We start from the raw sequence: 23651 nt of genomic DNA on the forward strand, positions 1-23651 counted from the left end.
ACCGCCTCGGGGTGGGGCCGGGGCGGGCCCAGCGGGACTTAGCAAGACTACCACCTATCCAGACTACCAGTCGCTGCTCGTTGAGGGCAATTCGGAGCCTGCGGTAACCTCAGCCTCCGAAGCCCATTTCACAGATCGTCTGGAACTCTGCAGGCCCTCGGGGCAGACCTCCCAGTTACGGACGGTTCCTAAGTCAGCGCGCAGCGCACTACACAGAGCGGAGATCCCTGCCCTTCGGAGGTCCCGGAGACCCCTACTCAAGTCGGCCTAAAGTCCGAGCTCCGGGCCCCTCCCCTTAGAGCAAGCAGAGCCGTCAGAGGCGGGAACGACCCGTTCCAGAAGACCGGAGGGTCTCGGAGGCCCCTCCTCTCAGGTGCAGGGGTCGAGCCGGGGGCCGGGTCCCGGGAGCCCCCTCCCCTAAGGCCGATCAGGGTGGTCGGAAGGGGAGTCCCCTCCCTGAGTCTACTGAGGCTTGTGGGCCGAGCGAAGGGAAAGCCGCCCCACGTGTACGGCTGTTCGACCTGGCCCGGCCCGGCCCAGCCCGGCCCGGCCCGGCCTCGGGGTCCCCGGCAGGGGGCGGCCTCACTCCGCGCAGTCCCGTCCTTTCCGCAGCCGCCGCCGCCCGGCTGCCGCTCCTCCTCCGGCCCCGCCTCCCTGGCCCCCGCGCGCCCGCCTGTCCTCCGGTCTCAGCTAGGCTGTCGGTCGGTCTGCCCGCCCTCTTGGCGCTCCTCCTCCCCGAACCGCTATCCCGGCTGCGCTCATCGCTTCCTTGGTTCCGGCCGCCGCTAGCCCGTTCCCCGCCCCCTTGCCGGCCGCAGCCGCTACGCAAGGCCGAGGATTGGCAGAGAGCGTAGGCCGCGCCTTGGCCGACCGAGCCGGAATAAAGGGGCGGTGGAGAGAGCAGCGGGTCGCCACTTGCCTCGCGCCCGACGCCGCTGGCGGCCTGGAGCAGGTGAGCGGCTGGGCGTCCGGGGCCGAGTCAGGGGGCCACTCTCGCGCCCGCCGCACCCCTTCCCCGGCCGGCCCTGCGGGCCCTCTAACCCTCCGGCCCGACCCGGCGGCCTCTGCGCTCCTGGGCGGCCCAGGCCGGCCTCGAGGCGCAGCCGCTGCCCCGGCCCGGCCTACGGCCCTGGGGCCAGTGCTCGGGCTGCAACGGCCTGGCCATACCCAGCGAGTGCTGACAGGAGGCAGCTGAGCTGGGCCGGCGGGTAGTGCAGGCGGGGAGGTGATGGGCTTTCATTAGGTTTCCCAGGGAGGAGGAAGAGCTGGGGTGGGGCACAGGTGTGGGCTACCCCTTGCTTCCCTGCCCTAGTCTCTTTGCAGAGTAATCAGAGAGGCCTCACGGCTGCACGTTCCAGGAATGGGTGGGCAGTAGAGCTGGGGGCCCCTGGCCAAGGACCTTATGTTTGGCAGCCATTCATGCTGGAAAAAACAGTTGTGTTGGTGCAGCCTAACCTACACCGCCCTTGGAGTAGCCCCGCTTCCCTCTTTTCTGGGGAGGCTTTGGCACCTGCTTGCTCATGCAACCTGCTGCCTTCACCCAAAGCAACGGCGTCTTTCCTCCTTCCTGGAAGATGCGGAGGATGACAGCTTTTAGCAGAGCAATTAGAGGCCAGCCAGACTGGTTTGTGAAGGCATACCCTTCCTTCTCTTTCCCGCAGGAGAAAACTTAGAAACTTTTCAGTATTAGAGGCAGAGGAACTGGGAACCTGAAAGTGGGTTACATCTAATTCTAAAAGTTCCTCCCTCTCGCTGTCATTACCTTATGCTGCCACAAAGTGGTGAGTTAGAGATTTGCCAGGGCTGGGTGGTCTTTACCTCCACTGATTACCCAGAAAGTTACAGACTTGGAGCAAGGGAAGAGGATTAACTCCAGAAAGGTGATGAGGAGCAATGCTCTGTGGTTATTATGTTATTCCCCATGGGGCAGAGTCAGACTAAGAATTGCTTGTATCTTCCTGGGGACCTGGACACAGTTGGATCAGAGGATTTAGCACTTTTTTTTTTTGGTGCTCCAGGAGATGACTAAAGTGGGGAGGTTCTGCTGTAGCTGTTGAAACTGGGTGGGACTGTGGACCATCATGCATTGGCTCAGGTCCCTGCAAGACCATCCCACCTGTGTGTGGAGAGAGAGCAGGCACATGGTCAGGGTGGAGACGCTGGGGGGATAGTTGGGAGGGATGTGGAGGTTTTTGACATGGTCCTTTGTTCCATGCAGTTGTTTTATGTGTTGACTGATGGAGGCTGTTTGCTGTTGGGCCCTCAGATCTGGGAGGCCTGGCCTCTTCCACCCAGCAGGCTGTTCTCCTGAGCAGTGGTGTCCTGAGTTGAGGTTCAGGGCAGCGATGGGAGAGAAGCTGGCAGACCTCAGGGGGTCCCCAACCAGAGCCTTTCTGCTTTTATCTATCTCCTGTATATTGGGTTTCCAAGTAAGAATTTATTTGCAAAAAAAGTTCCGCTGCTAAAATTTTTGTTTTGGACACAGTGGCCCAGACTGGTCAGTCTTTTCTTGGAGCATCAGCAGAATTTGTGACTTCTTTGTATTGTGGGTGGGACACCCCAGCCTCTTGCCTGTGAGGCAGCTGATTAAAAAGGGTTGGCAGTATTGGGAGGCTGGGACGCCCGGGCCCAGGTGGGGTGGAGACAGCCACTGTTCCTTCGCTGGAGGAGCTGAGCCACCAGCAGGCCTCTTTGGAAGTGGGTGAAGGGGGCTGGTCTCCCAGCCCTGAGCCTTTCTCCCTTCCCGGGTTCGTGTCAATGTGGTACGTCCAGGCAGGACAGGGAGTGGAGGGCCCAGGTGCGAGTCCTTGCTCCAGTCTTATGATTTCTCTCTTCTCTACAGAACCTGTCATCGGGGAAGGCAGAGCCTCCCTGGCATTGTTGGCGCCCTGCCTCGAAGAGCCCCCTGTCTTGTAGGCAGAGCCTTGTAGTCTGTCTTGGTTAATGACTTGGGCTGTCTGACCAGTCCTTCTTCTGTGCCTTGTCCAAGGTCCTTGTCCATCCCTGATCCCAGGCACCTTCTCTCTCTGGGTTGGGTCATCTTAATCAGGGAAACTGAAGCCATTACTCTCCAAACCCTGTTTCATCTTCCCAAGTATGTCGGAAAGCTGGCAGCAGCCACCACAGACGCAGCCGCAGCAGCCGCAACCGCCGCAGCCACAGCATCATGCAGAACCACCGCCAGCCCTGGCGGAGCACTCGCTGCCCCCAGGCACGGCCGAGAACCCCTTGGGCTGCGCTGTCTATGGCATCCTGCTGCAGCCCGACCCGGGCCTACAGCCCCCACAGCACGAGCCCCTGCAGGCAGCCGGTGAGCCGGGGCCCAAGTGTGGTGTGTGCGGTCACGACCTGGCACACCTGTCCAGCCCGCACGAGCACCAGTGCCTGGCGGGCCACGACCGCTCTTTCCAGTGCACGCAGTGTCTCAAGATCTTCCACCAGGCCACTGACCTGCTGGAGCACCAGTGTGTGCAGGCCGAGCAGAAGCCTTTTGTCTGTGGCGTCTGCAAGATGGGCTTCTCACTGCTCACCTCGCTGGCCCAGCACCACAGTGCCCACACTGGCACCGGTGGCCTGGTGAAATGTTCCATCTGTGAGAAGACCTATAAGCCCGGTGAGGCGGCCGAGCCCGGGGCCACTGCTGCCCCCTCACTGCCCCCAGCGCCCCCGCCCCCTCCTGCTGTCACCCCTGCTGAACAGGCCGAGAAGCCGTACAGTTGCCCCATCTGCCAGAAGCCCTTCAAGCACCTGTCGGAGCTGTCGCGGCACGAGCGCATCCACACCGGCGAGAAGCCGTACAAGTGCACGCTGTGCGACAAGAGCTTCAGCCAGTCGTCACACCTGGTGCACCACAAGCGCACGCACAGCTCTGAGCGGCCCTACAAGTGCTCGGTCTGCGAGAAGACCTTCAAGCACCGCTCCCACCTGGTGCGCCACATGTACGCGCATTCAGGCGAGCACCACCTGTTCCGCTGCAACGTGTGCGAGCTGCACTTCAAGGAGTCGTCCGAGCTGCTGCAGCACCCGTGCACGCCCAGCGGCGAGCGGCCCTTCCGCTGCAGCGAGTGCCAGAAGGCCTTCAAGCGACCGTCGGACCTGCGGCAGCACGAGCGCACACACAGCGCCGAGCGGCCCTTCAAGTGCGACCTGTGTCCCATGGGCTTCAAGCAGCAGTATGCGCTGATGCGGCACCGGCGAACGCACAAGACCGAGGAGCCCTTCAAGTGCGGCCTGTGCGAGAAGGGCTTCGGGCAGCCCAGCCACCTGCTCTACCACCAGCATGTGCACACCCTGGAGACTCTCTTCAAGTGCCCCGTGTGCCAGAAGGGCTTCGACCAGTCAGCCGAGCTGTTGCGGCACAAGTGCCTGCCAGGCACGACCGAGCGACCCTTCAAGTGCCCGGTGTGCAACAAGGCCTATAAGCGGGCGTCGGCCCTGCAGAAGCACCAGCTGGCCCACTGCTCGCCCACCGAGAAGCCCTTGCGCTGCACCCTGTGTGAGCGCCGCTTCTTCTCGTCCTCAGAGTTTGTGCAGCACCGCTGCGACCCCGCCCGAGAGAAGCCGCTCAAGTGCCCGGACTGCGAGAAGCGCTTCAAGTACGCCTCGGACCTGCAGCGGCACCGGCGCGTGCACACTGGCGAGAAGCCCTACAAGTGCCCCAACTGCGACAAGGCCTTTAAGCAACGCGAGCATCTCAACAAGCACCAGGGCGTGCACGCCCGCGAGCAGCAGTTCAAGTGTGTGTGGTGTGGCGAGCGCTTCCTGGACGTGGCCCTGCTGCAGGAGCACAGCGCGCAGCACAGTGCCGCCGCAGCCGCCGCCGAGGGCGCCTACCAGGTAGCCGCCTGCCTGCCCTGAGTCCCTGCTGTGGCCCCTCCGGGCCAGGTCCAGCCTCCTTGTACGGAGATCCCCCACCCAGCTCCATGTTCAAAGTCCCTGGGCACGAGGACAGAAGCGCGCTGGGCAGGCAGAGGGGCCTGCCTGGAGGTGGGGGAGCCAGATTGCTGTGGTTCCGCAAACCTCTTTCCCATTATAGGGTTTGTTTTCTCGAGAGCCATCCGCCTCCCTTGCCTTTGGGGGCCTGGAACCAGACTGGAACCAGAAGTCAAGCGGCCTCCCCCCACCCCAAGGAGGTGTGGGTGCCAGCCCAACCTCCCAAAGCCTTTAGCCTAGTTAGGAACCAGACGGTTAGGAAAGAGAGTGGTCCTGGCAGGGTCTGGGGGGAGGGCTGGACTCCAGAGTCAGGCCGGGTGCAGGGCATCCTCCTTCAAGTTTGTGTTTGAGGAAGAAGGCCGGGTTCATGATGTAGTCTTGGGGACCAGGAGGGTACCCTGAGAGCCCCAGGCCTGCCTGCAGCGGGCAGGGGCGAGGCCTCCCCCAGGTTTCTGACCGGTGAGGGGTGTAAGAGAGCTGGGTCTGCCTGGAGCGCAGTCAGCATAGCCAGAAGGGAGGACACAGCCCGGGACAGTGCCGTCCACAGGGAAATGAGGAAAGGCAGCCTTTGTGTGGAGGTCTAATCCCGGTATTTCGGAAGCGCCCCTCCCGCCTCTGCAGCCTGGTTCTAAGCTCTGGTGGGGAAGGTGCTCTCAGCTACACTGAACCGCTGTGGGAGGCGGCTCGTTAGACCTCCCGGCGCCCAGGAGGGCCGAGCCAGTGGTTGTGAACAAGCATCTTCTGCCTTGAATTGTGTGAACCAAAGTGTCAAGGGTGTGGCCTCAGTCAGTTCCCAGCCCTGCTTCAGGGCCGGGACAGGCCTGTGTACCCAGGGTGGGGCAGGTGAAAGGACTGTGTGAATGGCCTCTGAGGGTACAAAGCCCTCCCAGCTCATGGGGGCCTCCTCCCATCAGGCTCGCTGTGGCCTGGGCCCCAGCGATCTTACATCACTCAGATGTCCTGGGCAACATCCAGCTATTTCCAAGGCCAGAGAGCTCTCCCTTGGGTCCTGCTAGCATCTCCCATGTCTCTGGCTTCCCAAAGGGCTTGTCTGGCCGAGGGCGTCGGGGCGCAGGGAGCGGGCAGGGGAAGAGTGATGTTAAGGGATCAGTAGGTGGGTGGAGTCTGCTGCTGTCACTGGACGTCCGCGGGGCCTTCGGGAAGCCCAGAGGACCCTTAGTTTCACAGTGGTTAGTTATTTGGACGCCAGCTCTGCCTTTGCCCTCTTCCAGTCCCCTCCCCCTGCCCCTGTCACAGGTCTTAAAGGAAGACTTCAGTTAGCGCCCCAAGGACTCAGAAGCGCAGGGGACCCCACCTTGTGCTACTCTCCCCTTAACAAGTCTGAAAGTGCGCACGATCTCCGTGTGATCGGCCCCCGCCCTGGGCCCAGAGGGGCCGGCTGACCCGTTCCCTTAGGGCCAGCTCTCGGCCACAGCCCCTGGAAAGACGTGGACCCCAGGCTGACAACAGTTCCAACTGCTGATTTTTTATTTCCATTCTGCTTTCTAAAAGCAGTCGTTACACTATTCATAACATTGTATAGTTTGATTTCATGCCATTTTGGGTCTTATATAAAAATGTGAGAATTCGGGTTTTTAAAAAGAACGACTTCATTTTAGATAGCCCCTTTTGATGTTAATATATAGTGAGTCCAATGTACGCTTTAGGAGTAAAGACACTGACCATCACAGACCAAAGCCCTGCCTGTTCTGGTCCTTCTTCCACGGGGCGTGATGGGGCGTGGCGTGGGAGAGAGAGGTGTGTGGGCCAGGGTGGCAGGCTTGAGACTGGGACATAGGCTGGGTTCGAATCCCGAGTTTTGAATGTTTGGTTTGTGTGACTTTGGGCAAGTCATTGTGGGGACTCCCAGGCGCCTCATCCGTAAAGTGGGAGGTTAACCCTTCCCTTGCTTGGCTGTTGTGAGGACTAAAGGGACTCAAGCACCGAGGCCCTGCTGGGGAAGCTGCGAAGACACTGAGAGTGCCAGCCACAGGCACCCGGGACCCTCGGAAATGGCCCTGCAGTGCAGCCTGTGGACCTCCTCGGGGTTTAACCGCAGCCCCTGTAGGGGGAGCTGGGCTGGGCTGTGAGGGATCAGCTGCTCACAGATGGTGGGAAGCCAGGAACTGGGCCTGGGAAGCAGGAGAGCTTGCTCAGGGAGCAGCAGTGGTCCTGCCGGGCCCTGCCCCGAGACCACTTGCTCTCACCCACTTTTGCTCACCCTGTTGCCCGGTGATCTGTCTGCGAGCCCTGCCCCGCCGCCCCCCCCCCTCAGCCCGCCTCCCACACGCCCTGTCTCCCAGAGGCCCAACCGCAGCTCAGCCTTCTTCTGTTTCTCAAAGGCAAGGGTGGGCTTGCGGGGGAGGGAGAAACAACCTCCCCAGGTGTGGGCACCTGAGAGCCAGTGGAGGGTGGTCAGCAGGGAAGGACACCCTGTCCCGGGGTGGGGGTGGCGGTTGAGGGTAGAGAGTCAAGAGGACAGAGCTGCTCATGGTGCAGGGGCCCCAAGACAGGTGCAGAAGGCTCAGTGGAAAGGCCAGGGGGCCCCATATAGGACCCGGTCTCCACACGGCTCATTTCCCCTGTGTGTGGTCAGGGGAGGCCCCCGCCCTGGAGAAGCCACCAGGCTCCTCCCTGCAGGAGGCCACTGCTCAGCAGGGGAGGCCCAGGGTCCTCTGCGTCGGGCCAGGCTTCATTTCAGGTCGCCCTTCCCGAATGAATGATGGTCCGCACGGACCAGAGGCAGGAGGAGCCCAGGCTGGGCATGGCTGAGCTCACGTGGGGCCTGCAGTGACTTTCCTCCTTCGTCAGCACCCCTACGTCCCCTCAGGAAGCAGCGAGGCTCCGAGCTCCAGCCTGGGCCCAAACCAAGGCAGTGAGTGGGGCCGTGGCCTGGGAGCCTGGATGCTCCGTGTCAAGTCCCAGCCCTTTGATAACAAGGGAGGCAGGCATGTCTCTACCCCTCAATTCCCCGTCTGAAGCAGAGGTCTTGACTCCTGATCTCCAAGGGTCCTTACAGACCCAAGGCTCTGATTCTGGGGAGGTGACAACATCCACCCGTATCTCCTTTTCCCCTCCTGGTCTTTCCTGGCCCCCAGCCTGCTGCCCCCCCCCCCATCTCCATCTGGTCTGTCTTGGTTGTAAGGGACAGGAACAGCCCAAATTGGCTTAAGCAGATGGCCGCACACGGGTACCTCTCCCCTGTCCCATATCCGACGTGGCTCTTGTCTTAGAACATAGTGTTTCCATGGGGGAACTTCACTGTGACTAGGGTTACGGACTAGAGCTCTCTTTAGCCTCTGGGCAGTCATTCCCGTGGCCCCAACCACGGACAGTGCACCAAGAGGGCGGCACCTGGGTGTGAGGGGTGACCCCTGGATGAGAGCTAGGGCTGGGAGGGGCGAGACTGGCGTGGGCTTTTACATTTTGGGGTTAGGAGGCACTGTACTGGGTAAGGGGTGGGGGTGGGGGGCATTCTCCCAGGTTCCACAAGTTGCTGCCAGGGCAGGGTGGGCCACCAAAGATAGCTTCCCTCTGGAGCCCATCGTCCTGGCTGCTGTGTCAAGATCCCGCTGTGTGGCTGGCTCTGTACTTGGCCCTGTGAGGGGACAGTGGGAGGGGACCCTGCACACCGGGAGTGGAGCCCATGGCCAGGGTGGCAGTGGCATGGTGCTGTGGGTAAGGGCCCCACAGCCCCAGCTGACTAGTGTCCTGCTTCTGCTGCTCCTTGGTGATAAGGCGTTGGGCAGGTAGTTGGGCTTCTCTGAGCCTCGTTTCCCTCATATGTGAAACGGAGCCAGTGCTGCTCAGTTCTGGGCTGCGGGCAAGTCGCCGGGAGAGGACCTGCATGGACTGGGCACTCGGGGAAGCAGAGCAGGGGAGGGCAGGGGTGTGAGGGAGCCAGCCGAGCTCTCCCATCTGAATGCCAGGGCTGTCCCCAAGACCTTTCACATCCACCAGCCGGCCTGAGCCTCTCACCATCTCCGTGAGAAGGGCCGGGCAGACCAGGGCATTCCTTGGTGCCGACCCTCGAGATATCCAGGGGCTGCCCAAAGCCACACAGCTAGTGATGAAAGTGGCCTGGAGCTGTGGGGGCTGGCCAGGTAGGGGACAGGCAGCAGGGTGGGGACAGCCCTGGGCTCTGAACCTCACAGGCCTCCAGCTCCAGCCACAAGCCTGGGGCTCTGGCTCCAAACCCGCTGACCAGGAAGGCAGAACAATGACCGGGACAGAGGCTGGTGCTGGGTCTGGCCAGGGGAGGAGGGAAGCCCTTCCCTAGAAGGCAGAGGGGGTGGCCAGCCCTCTGGCCTGTTTCCTTGAGGGGTTGAAGCTGCTGTGCTCTGACTTCCCATCTGTGCAGAGGCAGCTTTGTAAAGAGCCCAGGCCCCTCCAGGCTCCTTGTGGGCAGCCTTCTCTGTCTCCAGTCCTTCATCCTGACCTCCAGCACCACCCACCTTCCCTCCTTCAGAGCAGGCCTCGGGCAGGGCCTGACCGCTCAGGCCTTGCAGCTTTGCTCAGGGCCCCCAGCCCGGGCCAGGCCACCTGTGATGAGCCCTGCAGCCCATCCTCAAGCTGCTTCTTTGTTTCTTGAAGGTCATCATGCCTCCAGGAAAAGCCTTGGCTGCTTCTGGTCTGCAGATTCACAGATTCCGGCCTGCTTCTCCTCGGGGCCAGAAAAGGTCAAAGGGAGAGCCTGGGTGGGGAAGGGCCTGCGGGGTGTCCCGGTCACTGTGTGTGTGCCCATCCCTGCCCTGGTATTCGTTCCTGCCTTTGCTCATCCACCAACATTACTGTTTGCCAGGCACTGAGCTGGTGAAGCAAGAACTTCAGATGAGAGGGTTTGGGGGTTTTCATGTGTTAAAAGATAGGATCAGAAATGTCGGAGCTGCTGATTTTTGGTGCAAAATATTCCCTGGGAGAGTCCTCCCTGGCCCTGACCCCCTTCCCCCACCCTCAGCCACCCCCACTGCCGGCCGAAGGCCAGTAAGCACGTGAGGAGGTAACACTGACGACAAGGACTGCTGTGCAGCTGGGCTGTCATCTAGTCCGGATCAGCGTCTGTTCTGGGAGGCCCCAGGCCCCATTCCTGAGCCCCGGAGAGATAAGAGAGACTAGGAGAGATAAGAGAAGCTGGTAAGTTCAGTATTTCCTGAGAGCCGGAGGCCAGGAGTCAGTCTCTCTGATTCAGCTTTGGTCCCTGTCCTTACAGACTTGGGGGAAGAATGAGGGGAGAAGGGAGGAATTGAGACAGGCCTGCCTGGAAGAAAGGGTGAGATTGGAGACGGGGAAAGCGTTTCCAGGGGCAAGGAAGGCTTTGAACAAAGGTCACGAAGCAGACCAGAGTCTGGGGTGTCTGGAGCAGCCAGGAGACTGGTGGCGGGGTTGGTGCTGGGGAAGAACATCCAGGTTCAGGGCCCAGGTAGTAGACTGGGGTCAGGCCAGGAAGGCCTGGAGCTGAGGCCACAGAGACTGGGCTGTCCCCAAGGCAGTCGATGCAGGGAAAATTTCTCATGTAATCTATTTATAAGGAGCAAAGAGGCCCAGGAGGCTGAGGGGCCTTCTAGGCCAGGAGAGAGTAACCCTGCTGGGCGGAGGCAGGGCTTTCCATTTCTTGGCCTCTGGGTGGGATTTTGAACCTTGCAGATTCCACCACTGCCAGCAGCTCCAGGAGAGCTTTCTGGTGGGATATCTCCTACCAAGCCCAGATCAAATGACCCCACCTCCAAGAAGCCCCCTCTGGTTTTCTCCCCACTCTTGGCTTGCATCTCTCTCAAAGCAGGAAGGCAGTAGACTGTGGGGGCCACAGGCTCAGGGGTCAGGCAGGCTGGCTTCAATTCCCAGCTCTGCCAGTCACCCTCTCTGTGACCTTGGGCCGGTCACCTCACCTTCCCAACTCCCCTCATCTGTAAACGGGTGTATAATTACCCACCCCAGGGGGCCTGCAAAGTGCTTGATACATGGCCTTGCACTTAAAAAATGGAAAGTGCTTGCTAACTCAGGCTTGTTAATGCTCATCTGCTCTGCATTTCCTTTATTCCTGGGCACACATGTTCACATCTACAACATGAGGGTTCGAGGTACAAACGGGGCAAGAACCTGTTCAAATTGCTGGTCACCATTCACAGCCCCGGGGCCTGAGGAACACGGCCCCAGCACGCTCACATTCTTCCCTCCTGCTTTCAGCTCTGAGGCAGCTGGACTGGAAGCACTTCAAAGACAGAGATGGTATCTGGTCTGTGTCCCTCCAGCACCCAGCACAGCACCTGGCAAAGCCTCAGCTGTCTGCTGGACTGCATTCCTGGAGGGACTTGCCCAGTCAGTCACTCTGTGTGGCGGAAGCAGGGCCAGGAAGGCTCCGGGCGCTTGATTCCCTCTGGCGTGTTCTCTGGATGTCCCCAATTTCACGCAGGCCAGGACTCCAGCGCCCCTGCTGCAAGCCTGTTAGGTGAATCTCTTCTCGGCACCGGCATGTTGGACGGGACACTCAGGGCCTCAGAACGTGGCCTGGACACCCCAGAGACCCTTGACACCCCAGAGCCAGGGGCTCTGCCAATGGCTTCCCAAGGTTCAAGCCAGGCTGACTGTCTGCTGGACTTGGAGGAAAGGGCTTCTTCCTGCATGAAATGGGGGGAGGCCGGCCACCTTCTCGACAGGGCTCCAAGGAGGAAGGGGCTCTGTGAGCTGCTTACCATTTCCTGAGCAGGGGGCTTTGACAACAGGGCAGAAGACGGGTCCTGACTACCCCCCTCAACACACACACGGACACATGACACGGGCCTGGCACCTCCCTGTGGGAGCATTAGGTTTATTTCCAGTCAGGCTGAACTCTTGGGGAGATGGGGGAGGCCACCATTCACCCGCTGTCCTGCTGGGGAACCTGAGGTGGCATGGTCTGGCAGCCTGGGCATCGGCCTCCTTCCACAGATTAATGCCAGGGAATTAGGTAGTTGGAACGACTGTGGAGAGAAACAGGGCAAAGTGGGGGTCTCCAGGGTATCCTGGGGGAAAAGCAGCCTCCCCTTCTCTAGGCCACCTCCCAAAACCCACCCTTCTGCCCTCAAAGCTCTGAAAACACAGCTTCCACCCTGTCTCTCTATGGCTCAAGGAGCTTGAATGCCTCCTACTTCCTTCGATGTATTTTCAGTTGCTCTGCTTGTCCCAAGCCCCTCCCTTCCAGTCTGCCTCATCTTTATGTCCCTGCGATCCCCAGCTGCACACTCTGTACACGTTTTCAGTCCTTCTGTGAACCTCCTCTGGCAGGCGCTGGACAGCAGGAGAAAAATCTAGCAAGTGTCCCCTTGGTTGTGCACAGGGTGGGGAGAGAAGCAAGCTTTCCAACAGTAATTGCGACGCCGCAGTCTGCGTGCCATCAGACGGGGTACATGTGTGTGGTGACAGGTGGGAGGGGTCTGAACTGGAGGGGAGAGGCAGACGGTCAGGGAAGACTTTAAGGATGGGACCTCCAGGTGGGGCTTTACAGACTGAAGAGGAGTTTTCCCAATACTCAAGGGTCATCTAGGCACTGAAATAGCACAAGCGAAGGAGTGGAGTGCTTGGTTGTGCTGGGGCCTTGGGTCACACCCAGAAGGAGACTGTGTGCGGAAAGGCAGGGAATGGGGCTGGAGAGGTGGGATAGTCAGGGAGATGCCTGGACGTGTTGCCGCTCCAGCAGGGAACACTCCAGCTCTGAACACCTCTTGGCACCCTGGAAAGCAGAGTCTTGGCTCTTTCCATCAAGTTCCTTATGTCTGCTTGCTCTTCTGGCCCCTGGCTCCTTGCAGGTAATTCCCTCACACCCACTCTTGGCCCCTCAGAGACAAATTGGGTGGGACAGGCTATCAGCTCCCTCTAGGGGGAGCTGCACTGGGTCTCTCAGGAGGGACGCCGTTTCTCTCTCTCTCTCCATCTCTCTCTCTCCCTCTCCCTCCCTCCCTCTCTGACATCATGGGGGCTATGAATCCTTTGGAGCCTCCCTCGCCAGGACCCAAAGGTAGAGCAGGGCTCTGAGAATCCCAGGAACTGGCAGCGGCCAGGTGTGGGGCACGGCGAGGGCAGGGTCAGTCCCTACCTGTAGCAGGATCCGAAATGGCGGAAAGTGTTCCTGGGAAAAAGGGAGCTGGGTGAGCCAGAGGTGGGGAGGCGCACCCTCATCTCCGGGAACCTCACTCCCCTCTCGGGAGGCGCCATGCCCCCAGAAGGGTCACACTGCCCCTTTGCCCCACTTAAATGCCTCCACGCCCCAAAGGGCGCAGTTGCCAGGGACCGGAGGGCAGGGCGCTGCGTTTGTTTTGAAATTGCGACTTTGTTGTGGGGTATTGGAGCAGACCGGTTTTTCCCAGGCCTCACAGGGGTCCGGGGCCTGTGGCCTCACTTACAGGGAATTGAAGGGCAAGGGCTTCTGTCCGTATCGGTCCAGGCTGGGGTTCTGGTTGAGACAATACTGGGCGGGCCAGAGGGACGGGGAGGGGTGGTGGGTGATCCTGGGACAGCGATGGGGGGAGCCCGCGGTTCCCACTCACGCCCACAGCACAGCACTGTTTGCGGGCATGTTAGCCCTGGAGGTTGGGGGACTCCGCTCTCGGTCTCCTCTCCTCCCTACACCCCATCCCGGGTTAGCCGCTGTTCCCCTTCACCCTGCCCCGCCCCCAGGGACAGGTCGGCGCAGAGCCGTCCCTACCCGCCAGTTCTGGGTCACCTCCGGCTTCAAGTGCCGCACCGCGTAACCGCTGAAACTCTCAGCTGGGGAGACAGTGCGGGTCCTCCGCCCCCAGCTCCCCAGTCCCCCGCCCCAGGACAAACCCCCCCGTCCAGGCTTTCACCAAGCCCCGCCCTGGACCAAGCCCCGCCCACGTCTGCTCCTAGACCCCACCCCTAGATAAAGCCCCGCCCATGTCTGCTCTTAGACACCAGCACCGCTCCAAGCTCTGCCAGAACAAGCCCTGCCTCCAGGCCCCGCCTCCAGATCCCGCTTTTGGGGGCTGCAGAACCCTCCCTGCCCTCAGCCCTAGACCCCGTGGCTCTGTGCCCGAACCTGGCTTCCACCCTGTCCCTAACACGAGTGCTTTGTCAGTGTCTCTCGGTCTGTCTTAGCTCTATCCTCCCTAAACGCCTCGACTGCCCCCTCCCCCAGCTTCTAAGCCCTGTCCTCACTGGAGCCGCCCCACCCCACCCCGAGGACCCCATCCCTGTCCGCAGTCCAGGGCCAGACTCCAGGGTGCCCGCTGCTCGCTGCTCTCTCGCCCAGGGCAGCTCCCGAGCCCGGTAGACTGACCCCTCTTGCCCGAGCAGGGCAGCCTGAATTCTTTGGCAGAGGACACGAAGTGGGACCAGTCCTCGAAGGCGCGCATGAAGCAGGGCCAGTCCAGCCGGCTGATGCCGGGCGCGATGGGCGCCAGCTTGCCCTCGCGGCACCTGTCGCGGAGCCTCTGGCCGGTAGCGGTGATGTCCTGCCAGAGCGATGGGAAACAGGGCCCGGGGGGCAGATGCAGAAGCCTGGGAGGCAGCTCCAAACCACCCCGGAGGGCGGAGCTGACACTCGGCTCCTCTAACCGAGGGGCGCCTGAAGCCCCTGATAGAGACGGAAACGGGACTGGGGTCTCAAGGCGAAAGTTGAGGAAGTACACAAAGTAGAGCCCAAGACCAGAGGTGCTCGGGGCTGGATGCAGGCGGGCCTTTGCCCCTCTCCCCTGAGCAAACCAAGGGCTGGGGTCAAAGGACACTCACCAGGCACTGCAGGGGTTTGTTGGGGACACCGAGGAGTGTGAAGTAGGCGTTGTCAAAGTCATCTGAAGAAGGAAGAGAAAGGGAGGACAGCTGTCTCCTGCAGTAGCAGCAGTCACAGACCCACACAGGGAGGTTTGGCCCACACTGCTTTAAATTTGAAAATAATAATAATAATAAATATATATATGACAACTTTTAAAAACCTAAGATAAAGTAGATTTTTTTTCATTTTTTTATTTTTTAAATTGATTATGCTGTTACAGTTGTTCTATTTAAGATAAAGTAGATTTTTACTTAACTTGGCTTAAAACAGAATAAACGCCAGATAGAGCAAACATTTCAATTAAAAAAAAAATCGAAACCATAGAAGTACAGAAGACAACATGGGTGAATCTCTTTTTAACCTTGGGTTGGGGAAGGCCAACCCAACTGTAACTCAAAATCCAGGAGCCTTAAAGGAAAGATTGATAACTTTTGCTGCGTAAAAATAAACTTTGGCGTTGCGTAAAACAACATGAGAACTCCAAAGACTGTTGGAAAACACATTTTCACTTATTTTATAGATGAGTTTCGATTTCCCTGTTACTGAAAAGCACTCCTCGAAGTCAAGACCAAAAAAGCAAAAAAGAAAAAAGAAAAGAAAAACGGGTAAAAATGAGTCCCCAACATGCATAGGTAGTTCACACGAAAACACAAGAAATGTTGATGGCCCGTAAGCATATGAAAAGGCACGCAACCTCCTGCACAATAAGACAGACGCATACATACTCAAAGTACAATCAGATTCCAATTTTTGCCTATCAGATTGGAAACAACCCAAAAGTGAAGGCAGTCACCAGAAAAGGCCCATAGAAAGGAACAGGCAATATGTATCAGAATTACAAATACACACGCCTTTTGACTCCACGGTCCTGCTTCTGGGAATCTGTCCTGTTTTACAACCGCCTGACTGGGAAATAACATAGGGAGGATGTTTGCCCATTCTAGCATTGTCTGTGATAGAAAATGGATGGAATCCACTCAAGTGTCTGCCGTGAAAGAACTGAGTAAGCCAGGATACACCCTCACTGGGCAGCTATCCAAAATAAATCAAGTTCTCCATACAGGACCGCTAAGGTATGGAAGCGTGTACGTCATATGCTACATTTTGCTTTAAAGCCTAAAACCAAGATGATTGGATGCAGAAAAGGATACACATTCAGTTTATCACTGTACCCAAGGCATCAAACGCAGCATCACCAATTGTGGGACAATGACATTCTGTGTCTCCCGCTGAAGTGTTATGGCAAACACAGCATCCATCGCCTGTGAAAGATTCTGGCCAGCAATGTGTTACTTGGCTAATCAAGCCCTACACCAGGCTTCTAGTTTACAGAAAATAGATTATCAGGATAAAGAACACCACAAGGAAGCACTCGCTCACGTTCACAGTGCAGGACTGTCTACAATATAACTGCTTTGGACTCTAAAAAATATTATGAAGGACAAAAACAGGAGACTGTTTCAGCCTACAGCTAAAGAGACATCATGACCAGTTGCAATGCTCAATCCTACATTGAATCCTGCCCACCCCCCCACCAAAGAGACATCTTTGGGGGCTAATTGAAGACATTTTAATATGGACATTTAATATGGACATAATATAGTTAGATATTATGGATTTATTGTTAACTTTCCTGCATCTGGTAATGCTATTGTGTCACGTAAGAGGTTCTTATCATTGGGAGCTGCTTGTTAAAGTGTGTGTGCGTGTGTGTGTGAGAGAGAGAGAGTGAGCGAGAACAAAAACAGCAAAACATTAATTGAAGCAGGTGGAAGGTAATGGGTATTAATAGCATTATTCTCTCAACTTTTCTCCATGTTTGAATATGTTTATAATAAAAGTGGGTGAGTAGCATAATACATGTTTGTGTTTGCAATAGTGTATGATGAGAGAAGGGTCTCGAACCAAGAGTGGTTACCTGCAAGCGGGTGTGGGAGGAGGGGAGACCGGAGGCTGGGTAAAACATACCTTGATGCGGCATTTTGAATTTTAAACCTGTGACTCAGGTACTGTTTTTGAAGCATACACTTGGAGCAAATACATATCTAAACCATGAGCAAGCTTTCCCTAAAAACCCAGATTCCAAAAAGAGCCAGGAAATCAGAAGGTCTGGCAGCTGTGCTGACACCTCCCACACGGCGGTGAGGGTGGGGGGGCCCACTTCTCCTTTCCCAGTTCCCATCTTGGCCTTGCAGGGATCTGTGTGGGACCTCTGGAGGTCACCATGCAGTCTCTGATACGTGTGGGACCAGAGACCAGGGAACAGGGGAACCAGGGTCTTGTCCTGGGCTCCCCACTCTGTCCCTCTGTCCACACCAGTACCAAATACTATATTTTTACCTCCTAAATACTTGTCACAAAGCTTGCCACTGTCACTCCTCCTAAAGAATGTGGCCCCTCCCAGTGTCCTCATGACCCCTTCCCTGTTATCCACTTTTAGTCCCTCTGGGTCATCCTCCACCCCCTCCCCTCCAATGCTCAGAGCTCTTTTCTGCTTAAAGTCTTCAGAGGTTCATAGCTCCCTCCTGAGAAAGTCAGGGCCCCTGAGCTCAGCAGCAGGGCCCTTCCTGGGCTGTGCCCTGGTCCCAGCCACTGCTCCTGCTGCCCCTTCTCACCTTTTCCTCCAGTGCTACCACACCCTAATACCTTGTGCCACTTCTCCCTTCCAGGCCTCTGCACATGCTGTTCCCTCTAGCTGCCACCCTGCGTTTCCCTGGGGACTCGGCACAGTGTTAGGCACAAATGAGGTGCTAAATAAAGGAACGTGTGTGTTCTTGCGGCGCCCTCCCCTCCACGCCCAAGCTTCCGATCCATGGAGAGTTCTTCCCTGGCCACATGCTCCTCTCACTCACGGGAGGCATGAGAGGGGTCTTTGTCCCTTTTCGAGGTGCAGAGACAACTGGACAGAAGTTGGTATTGTTGCCATTATTATTCCTCCTCCTGAGGTATCTGCCGACCTCTGCATGGTTCTCCCGGTTACAATAAATGACTGCAATGTGCTCGACCCGCTGAGCACCCAGTGGGTGCCAGGCACTACTCTCAGTGCTCTTCCTGCCCTGTCTCACCTTAATCCCGCACTGCCTTGGGGGGTGGGCCCCACCGCCACCCCCTTCTACGGAGAAGGAGACGGAGTCTCAGACCTGGTGAGGTTCGAGGTTTGCTGGGTAGGAAGCAGCACAGCTGGGTCCAGCCCTCAACCGCTTTCACCTGCCACGGGTGTCTCAATCCCAGATCCCTCTCCTCCAAACCATCCACTCCTTCCCCGGAGGCCCCGGCCCAGGTGGCGCCAGAGGCAGAGGTGGGGGCGGGGGGTGCCTGACCTTTGCGGCAGTAGGTGGAGGACCGGCAGTGCTCCTCCGACAGGCAGGCCCTGACAGAGTCCATGTCCATGCGGCGCAGACTGGGCAGGGCCGGGTGGTAGAGCTGCTGCTTCACGCCGGCCAGCTGGTTTCTCTGCCGCTCCATCGGGAGCAGGATGGCTGGGGACGCGTACACGTGGGTGGAGCCATCCTCCCAGGGCACCAGGTCGATGATGCGGGCCATGGCTGCGGAGCCGAGGGTGCAGAGGGGTTCGCCCAGGGCTCAGGCCAGCCAGACACCCTTCCACGTGGGGACGTGGTCTTGGCCAGGGCTGACTTGTCTACTGTCCCACAGCTACGGAGCACCTGCTGGATGCCAGATCCTGTTTTTTCAGGAGCTCCTGTGTGGTGGCAGGGACACTCAGAGGATGTGACAGACACACAGAGGATGTGCTAAGGACGCTGACCAAGGTGCGTGCCTGGGGAGGCTGGGGGCTGCGGTGATCAGGGCACGGTCTGAAGGGGGTGGCGTTCCAGTCTGTTCTTAAATAATGACCAGGAAGTGGCAGAAGCAAGTGGGCTCAGATTGAGCTCAGTGGCCTCTGGGTGACTAACTGATTATGGACTTTGGGCCTTAGTGAAGGTCTCTGGCATTTACTGAGTCTACGGGGAGACAAGGGAGAGACACCATAGGCGTGAACTGGGAAAACAGTGCTGGCTGGGCAGTGCCTTCCTGTAAAACACGGGTATTCCCAGGAGCCCTTCAGCCATGTCAACTTTAGTGAGAATTTGTTGACGCAGCTTGCTTCCTTCCTGAGCCCCATTAGCAGTGAGAGATGCTGGTGGGTGGCGGGTGGGCAGGGGGTAGGACCTAGGGCCATGGAGGAGCAGGGAGAGGCCACAGGGAGGGAGAGGAGGGAAGAGGGGACTCCCTGCTCCTGACCCACCGACAGTGGCAACTGGCCTGCAGGGCACGGGCCTCAGGCGTACCAGTGTTTAAGGATTTGCTGCTCTTCCAGCTGCTCAGTGGGGAGAGGAATCAGGGAGATGGGCCAGGCCCCAGTGCCTTAGGAGGCAGTAGGAGAATAAAGAATGTTCTGCGGACAATGCCCACTGTAGTCTGATTGTGAGGGCACCCACTTCTTGGCAACCCTGGCAACCACAGGCTTCCAGGGATCCTGTGCCCCACCTTCAGCCCTCGCGAAGGCTGCTGTCCCCGGGCCACAGCGCAGGCCAGGCATGTTGGGCAGTAGACAAGGAGCAGGGCTTTCTGGGGATGGGCATGCCAGGGCTGGCCGGGGCAGGCTGTGTGTCCCTGAACTAGTCACTGTCTCTCTCGCTGGGCCTCAAGGCTCCCCTCTGTGCTCAGCAAGGGCCCTAGACCCTGCCATGAGGGATGTCTGTGATTTGAAAGGGTCCTCCCCTTCCTGCAAACCTTAGGGCACTGTCCTGCCTGCCAGCCCTTGGGGTCCCAGGGGTGGAGATTAGTGGCGGCCAGTACCCAGGGTCAGCGTAAGGGGATCAGGGAGAGTGGTGGCCTCAGCAGGACAGGGATTAGGAGGTGAGACATCATCCCCAGCTCCCTGCAGGTCTGCGGCCTCCCTCCCTTTTTCCCAGAAAGCAGGGTCACAAGTGCCTAAGCCCAGAGCCCCAGAGACCATACCCTTCACGTGAGGGAACCCTCTGGGACCCTGACTTGTTTGCATGCATTGGTGTGGGCTTTGCAGATACCTGCCCAGATGCTGAGCCTGTGAGAGGGTCTGGCTCCCCCGTTGCCCCTCCTGCCGTATTCCACCCAGCCCCAGGGCTGCACCCCCAAGTCCACTGCTCATAGAAAACTCTGCAGAGTTCATTCCTTTCACCCACCCACCCCATTTATTTTTAAACTCTTTTATAGCTGTAAAATATAGCAAAATACATAGAGTGCATAAATAATGTAACCAATCATTTATAAAGGGAGACCCGATGTAACCACCACTCAAGACACAGGGTACTACTTTGCAAAAGCAGTTCAGCAGTTTCTTAAAAAGTGAACCATAGCCCTGGCTGGTGTAGCTCAGTGGATTGAGCATGGGCTGCAAACCAGAAGGTCACCGGTTTGATTCTCAGTCAGGGCACATGCCTGGGTTGCAGGCCAGGACCCCAGTGGGGACCATGTGAGAGGCAACCACACATTGATGCTTCTCTCCTTCTCTTTCTCCTTCCCTTTCCCTCTCGAAAAAGAAATAAAACCTTTAAAAAAAGTGAACCACAAATTGACTGTATGACCCAGCAATTCTACTGGAAATCTGGCCAAGAGCAATGAAAACATACGTCCACACAAGGTCTTGCACGCCACGTCCATAGCGGCATTTCTTTATCGTGGCTGGAAGTGGGAAGAACCCAGGGGTCCACGGACCGGTGAACGGGCGAGAGCAGGCTGTGGTGTAGCCAGGCCATAGAATTTTCCTGAGAATGAGAAAGAGCTGGAGAACCATGCTGTCGAGTGGATGATCTTCAAAAACGTTACGCTAAGTGAGAGAAACCAGACGCAGGAGCGCGCTCCGTATGGGGCGATTCATCCACATATGTCCACAAAGGGCAGGTTCTAGAGACACGGCAGAGGAGTGGTTGCCCAGGCAGGGGGTGGGGTGGGGAGGGACCATCACAGAGCACGAGGGAGCTTGTTGGGGTGACGGGATGGGCACCCTCTGACACAAGGAGGTGCCAGCAGCCTAGCTCGGGCAGTCTGCTAAAAATCACTGAGTTGTGCACTTGAAATGGGTGGATTTTAGGGCATGTAAATTGCACCTCAACAAAGTTGTGCTGTTTTATTTTTAAATATTTATTTATTTTTAGGCAGAGGGGAAGGGAGAGAGGGGGAGAAACATCAGTGTGAGAGAGAAACGCTAGTGGGTTGTCCTCCAGACACACCACCCCCACCCCAACCAGGGATCTGGCCCTCACCCAGGCACGTGCCCTGGCCAGGAATTGAACCTACGACCTTCCGGTTTGCGGGCTGACGCCCAGCCAGCTGAGCCACGACCGTCAGGGCACAGGCCTGTGTTGATCAGATGCCAAGGCTAACACACACATACCGGGCACATTCAAAGAGCTTGAGAAATACTGTGATGAAGTCAGGTTCCTGCCTCTTTGCTGAATGTTTTTCTACCCCCCTCCCACCCAGGTCCTGTCACCTCACTGAGCCCCTCTTCCCTGGGCCCCTGTCCCTTTTGTCTTCTCCTCCTACACCTGTCTCCCCTCTCGGGTCCGACTGTAGTTCAGGAGGCCAGTTTCCCCACAATCAGCCACCCATCAGTCCTTGTGTCCTTCCGAAAGTCCCCACCCCGGGACCACAGCCATCAGGCAGAGCCCAGGGCAGGGGCTACTGAGGCCCCGCCCCAGCCACCGAGGAGTCCGGACCAGAGAGGTTCTGCTGAGTCCAGCCGTGGTACTGGAGGGCTGGGGTGCACCGCCACTGCTCTCCCAGAGGTGACAAGCCCCTGCCATGTTGGGGAGTTTCCCAGAATCACACAGGGACTCCAACCTGTCATTCTCCCACCACCCCGTCTGCAGCTTGGCCGAGGTGTGTGGGGAGCCAGACATGGTGCCTGGGCAGGCCCTCTGGCAACGCATGGCGCCCACACCCGGGCCACCTGGCACCCCTTGCCCGGACCCCATATCCCTGCTGGCCTCCAGGAAGTTGCTGTTGTCTCCCAAGGCATCATCCTCCTCTCTTCCACCACCACCTCCCCAGCCCCGTTTGCACCTGCTAATCCTTTGCACACGGCCCCAGTGCTGCCAATTAATCCCCCTGTGTTTGAGAGGCCAGCTGTAGGCAGCAGGGAGAGGGTATTTCCTGGCTGGTGGTCGGCATCGGAGGAGGTAACTCGGAATGTGGCGGCAGCTCAGTGGTGGTGGGACGGCTGATGGGGTCGCCACACTGTCCTGCTAGCAAGGCACTTAGACGTGAAGAAGCAGGCGAGGCTGAGAACCCTGGGGCTTCCCTCACCTCTCCCTCCCCATGTGGCGCAAGGGCAGTTGCTGAAATGCAGATTCTGGGTCCCACGGGGCGGGGGGAGTTGGAGGGGCCTGGGAATCTGTATTTTTACCAGCTCCCTAGTAGATTCTGAAAGGCTGGTGGTCCTAGCACCACTGTTGTCCTGGGCTGTCACCTCAGACCCCACTTCCTACCTGAGCCACCGTCATCAAAGTGGAGTCGGCAGGGATGTGGCTGGAAGATAGAAGGGGTCTGCAAAGGTTTCCATGTAGGAGGAAAGGGCCGAGTCTGGGGGCAGAAGGGAAACTGGGAATGAGGCAGGCTTCCGTAGACCTTTCCAGAAGGTTCAGAAACAGGAGCCAGTGGCTGACTGCTGGGAGGGGCTTGCAGGGCTGGCCTGCTGGTACCACAGTGGGAAGATGGGGGACACCTGGGGTCAGGCAGACGTGAGCAGAAACCCACCTGGCTTGGCCACTTACTGGCTGTGTTGCTTTGGGCAAGTGTCCTGACTGCTCTGTGCCTCCATTTCCCTTGCTGTGAAGTGCGATGACAATGCTTTTTTACCGGGGCCAGGCAGGAGGCAGTGAGAATGGGGATGGGTATGGCCATGGCTGAAGAGCCCTTAGCTTGGTTTGGGCGTGTGAGGCTGCTGGTTGGGGTCGGTGGAATCCACCTTGTGACCTTGGGCTCTTGGGCCCTGGGTAATCACTGGGTCTATACCCTCACTCCACAGGGAATGAACGACCAGAGGGGTTGTGTCTGGCCAAGTTCATCTTTTTGGAGACTGAACTGAGGCTCTGTCCCCTGCCACCACCTCTCACAGGGGAAGCTAGGCTTCTGAGGCCAGAGTGGGGACAGCAGTCAGAGCTCTGAGCAGAAGGGAAGGTGGTGGCCAGGGGCTGCAGGGAGCTGGGCACTGGGGCAGGATCCTGGGCCCCGTGACTGCCCTTTCCAGCTGGGGCCCGGGTTGCTGGCAGAGGAGGGAGAGAGGAGCACTCCCCCAGAACCCGAGGGTGCAGGGGCACCGTGGTGGGCACTGGCCCGGAAGGGCCCTTTCAGGGCTGGGAGTTGGCACACACTGACCTGTGTGGTGCCCGCAGGCCAGGCCATCCTGCGGGGATCTAGTCAGGAGGCCGGGGGCCCGTTCCCCGCAGGTAAATGAAACCAGAAACTGAGGCCATGCAAGGCAGGGCTGAAATGTCACAGTAAACCACAAAAAAGGGGTTTCACTGTCATTTTACCTTAAAAACTGTTAATCATGACAATGGGTTCATTTTGTCTATATTAAGACAGATTTCCATTTACATATTACTTATGAAATTTGCATTTATAAAAATTTGCAAGGGGATGATGCTGAACATGATCTTCCAGAACAAGCATTTTTACTTGACACCAACTAATAGTCACAGCCAACATTTTATTAAGCTCCCAGTGTATGCAAGTCACTGGTCTTACCAGTTCGTTTCCTCCTTACCATCCCTTCACCCCTACAAAGTAGGTACTATTAACATCCCATTTTACAGACAAGCAGACTGAAGCCCTAAGACTTTAATGGGTCAGCTCATGACTGGAGTCCAGAGCATGCACATCTTTCCACGTTAGTTCAAATGGACCCTTAATATTCCATTATCGGAGGTAGTGTACATGGATTTAACATGCGCCCCTCTTACAGGTG

At 57.9% G+C, this 23651-nt stretch overlaps 3 protein-coding genes across 4 annotated transcripts in view; 2 read left to right on the forward strand and 1 right to left on the reverse strand.

The window, feature by feature from the left end:
- Positions 1-32: 32 nt before the first annotated feature.
- ZNF319 (zinc finger protein 319) lies at positions 33-6804 on the forward strand. Of its 2 annotated transcripts, none has more exons than XM_037141467.2 (2): positions 33-952; positions 2843-6804. In XM_037141467.2, exon 2 carries the CDS (start codon positions 3097-3099, stop codon positions 4855-4857), a length of 1761 nt encoding a protein of 586 aa, XP_036997362.1. In that variant the 5' UTR covers positions 33-952; positions 2843-3096; the 3' UTR covers positions 4858-6804. The 2 variants fall into 2 exon arrangements, with proteins under 2 accessions (XP_036997362.1, XP_036997363.1); XM_037141468.2 differs by having other exon boundaries at positions 33-373.
- Positions 6805-11710: 4906 nt separating this feature from the next.
- Positions 11711-20322, reverse strand: TEPP (testis, prostate and placenta expressed). Its single transcript, XM_037141472.2, has 8 exons — positions 20311-20322; positions 18019-18243; positions 14656-14717; positions 14204-14378; positions 13610-13671; positions 13308-13372; positions 13001-13033; positions 11711-11888 (listed from the first exon to the last, which is right to left on the reverse strand). Exons 2-8 carry the CDS (start codon positions 18239-18241, stop codon positions 11858-11860), a joined length of 651 nt encoding a protein of 216 aa, XP_036997367.1. The 5' UTR covers positions 18242-18243; positions 20311-20322; the 3' UTR covers positions 11711-11857.
- A 1481-nt stretch (positions 20323-21803) lies between these two features.
- CNGB1 (cyclic nucleotide gated channel subunit beta 1) overlaps positions 21804-23651 on the forward strand; it is a 56099-nt gene continuing 54251 nt past the window's right edge. The window contains exon 1 of the mRNA XM_053663207.1: positions 21804-21861. The gene's annotated coding sequence lies outside the window, so the exon portion shown is untranslated. The remainder of the gene's footprint in view (positions 21862-23651) is intronic.

This window comes from Artibeus jamaicensis, unplaced genomic scaffold (genome assembly GCF_021234435.1).
Source record: "Artibeus jamaicensis isolate MK-2021 breed Jamaican fruit bat unplaced genomic scaffold, CSHL_Jam_final contig_3152, whole genome shotgun sequence".
NCBI classification, from domain to species: Eukaryota; Metazoa; Chordata; class Mammalia; order Chiroptera; family Phyllostomidae; genus Artibeus; species Artibeus jamaicensis.

What these genes read in the sequence shown, in the direction of transcription:
- ZNF319 (XM_037141467.2), top strand. Translation starts at nt 3,097, where the DNA reads ATGTCGGAAAGCTGGCAGCAGCCACCACAGACGCAGCCGCAGCAGCCG.
- TEPP (XM_037141472.2), bottom strand. Translation starts at nt 18,241, where the DNA reads ATGGCCCGCATCATCGACCTGGTGCCCTGGGAGGATGGCTCCACCCAC. An exon ending in GCCCTGCTCGGGCAAGAGGG is followed by an intron (nt 13,672 to 14,203) that starts GTCAGTCTACCG and finishes CTGTCTCCCCAG; the next exon opens with CTGAGAGTTTCAGCGGTTAC. An exon ending in CATTTCGGATCCTGCTACAG is followed by an intron (nt 11,889 to 13,000) that starts GTAGGGACTGAC and finishes TTCTCTCCACAG; the next exon opens with TCGTTCCAACTACCTAATTC.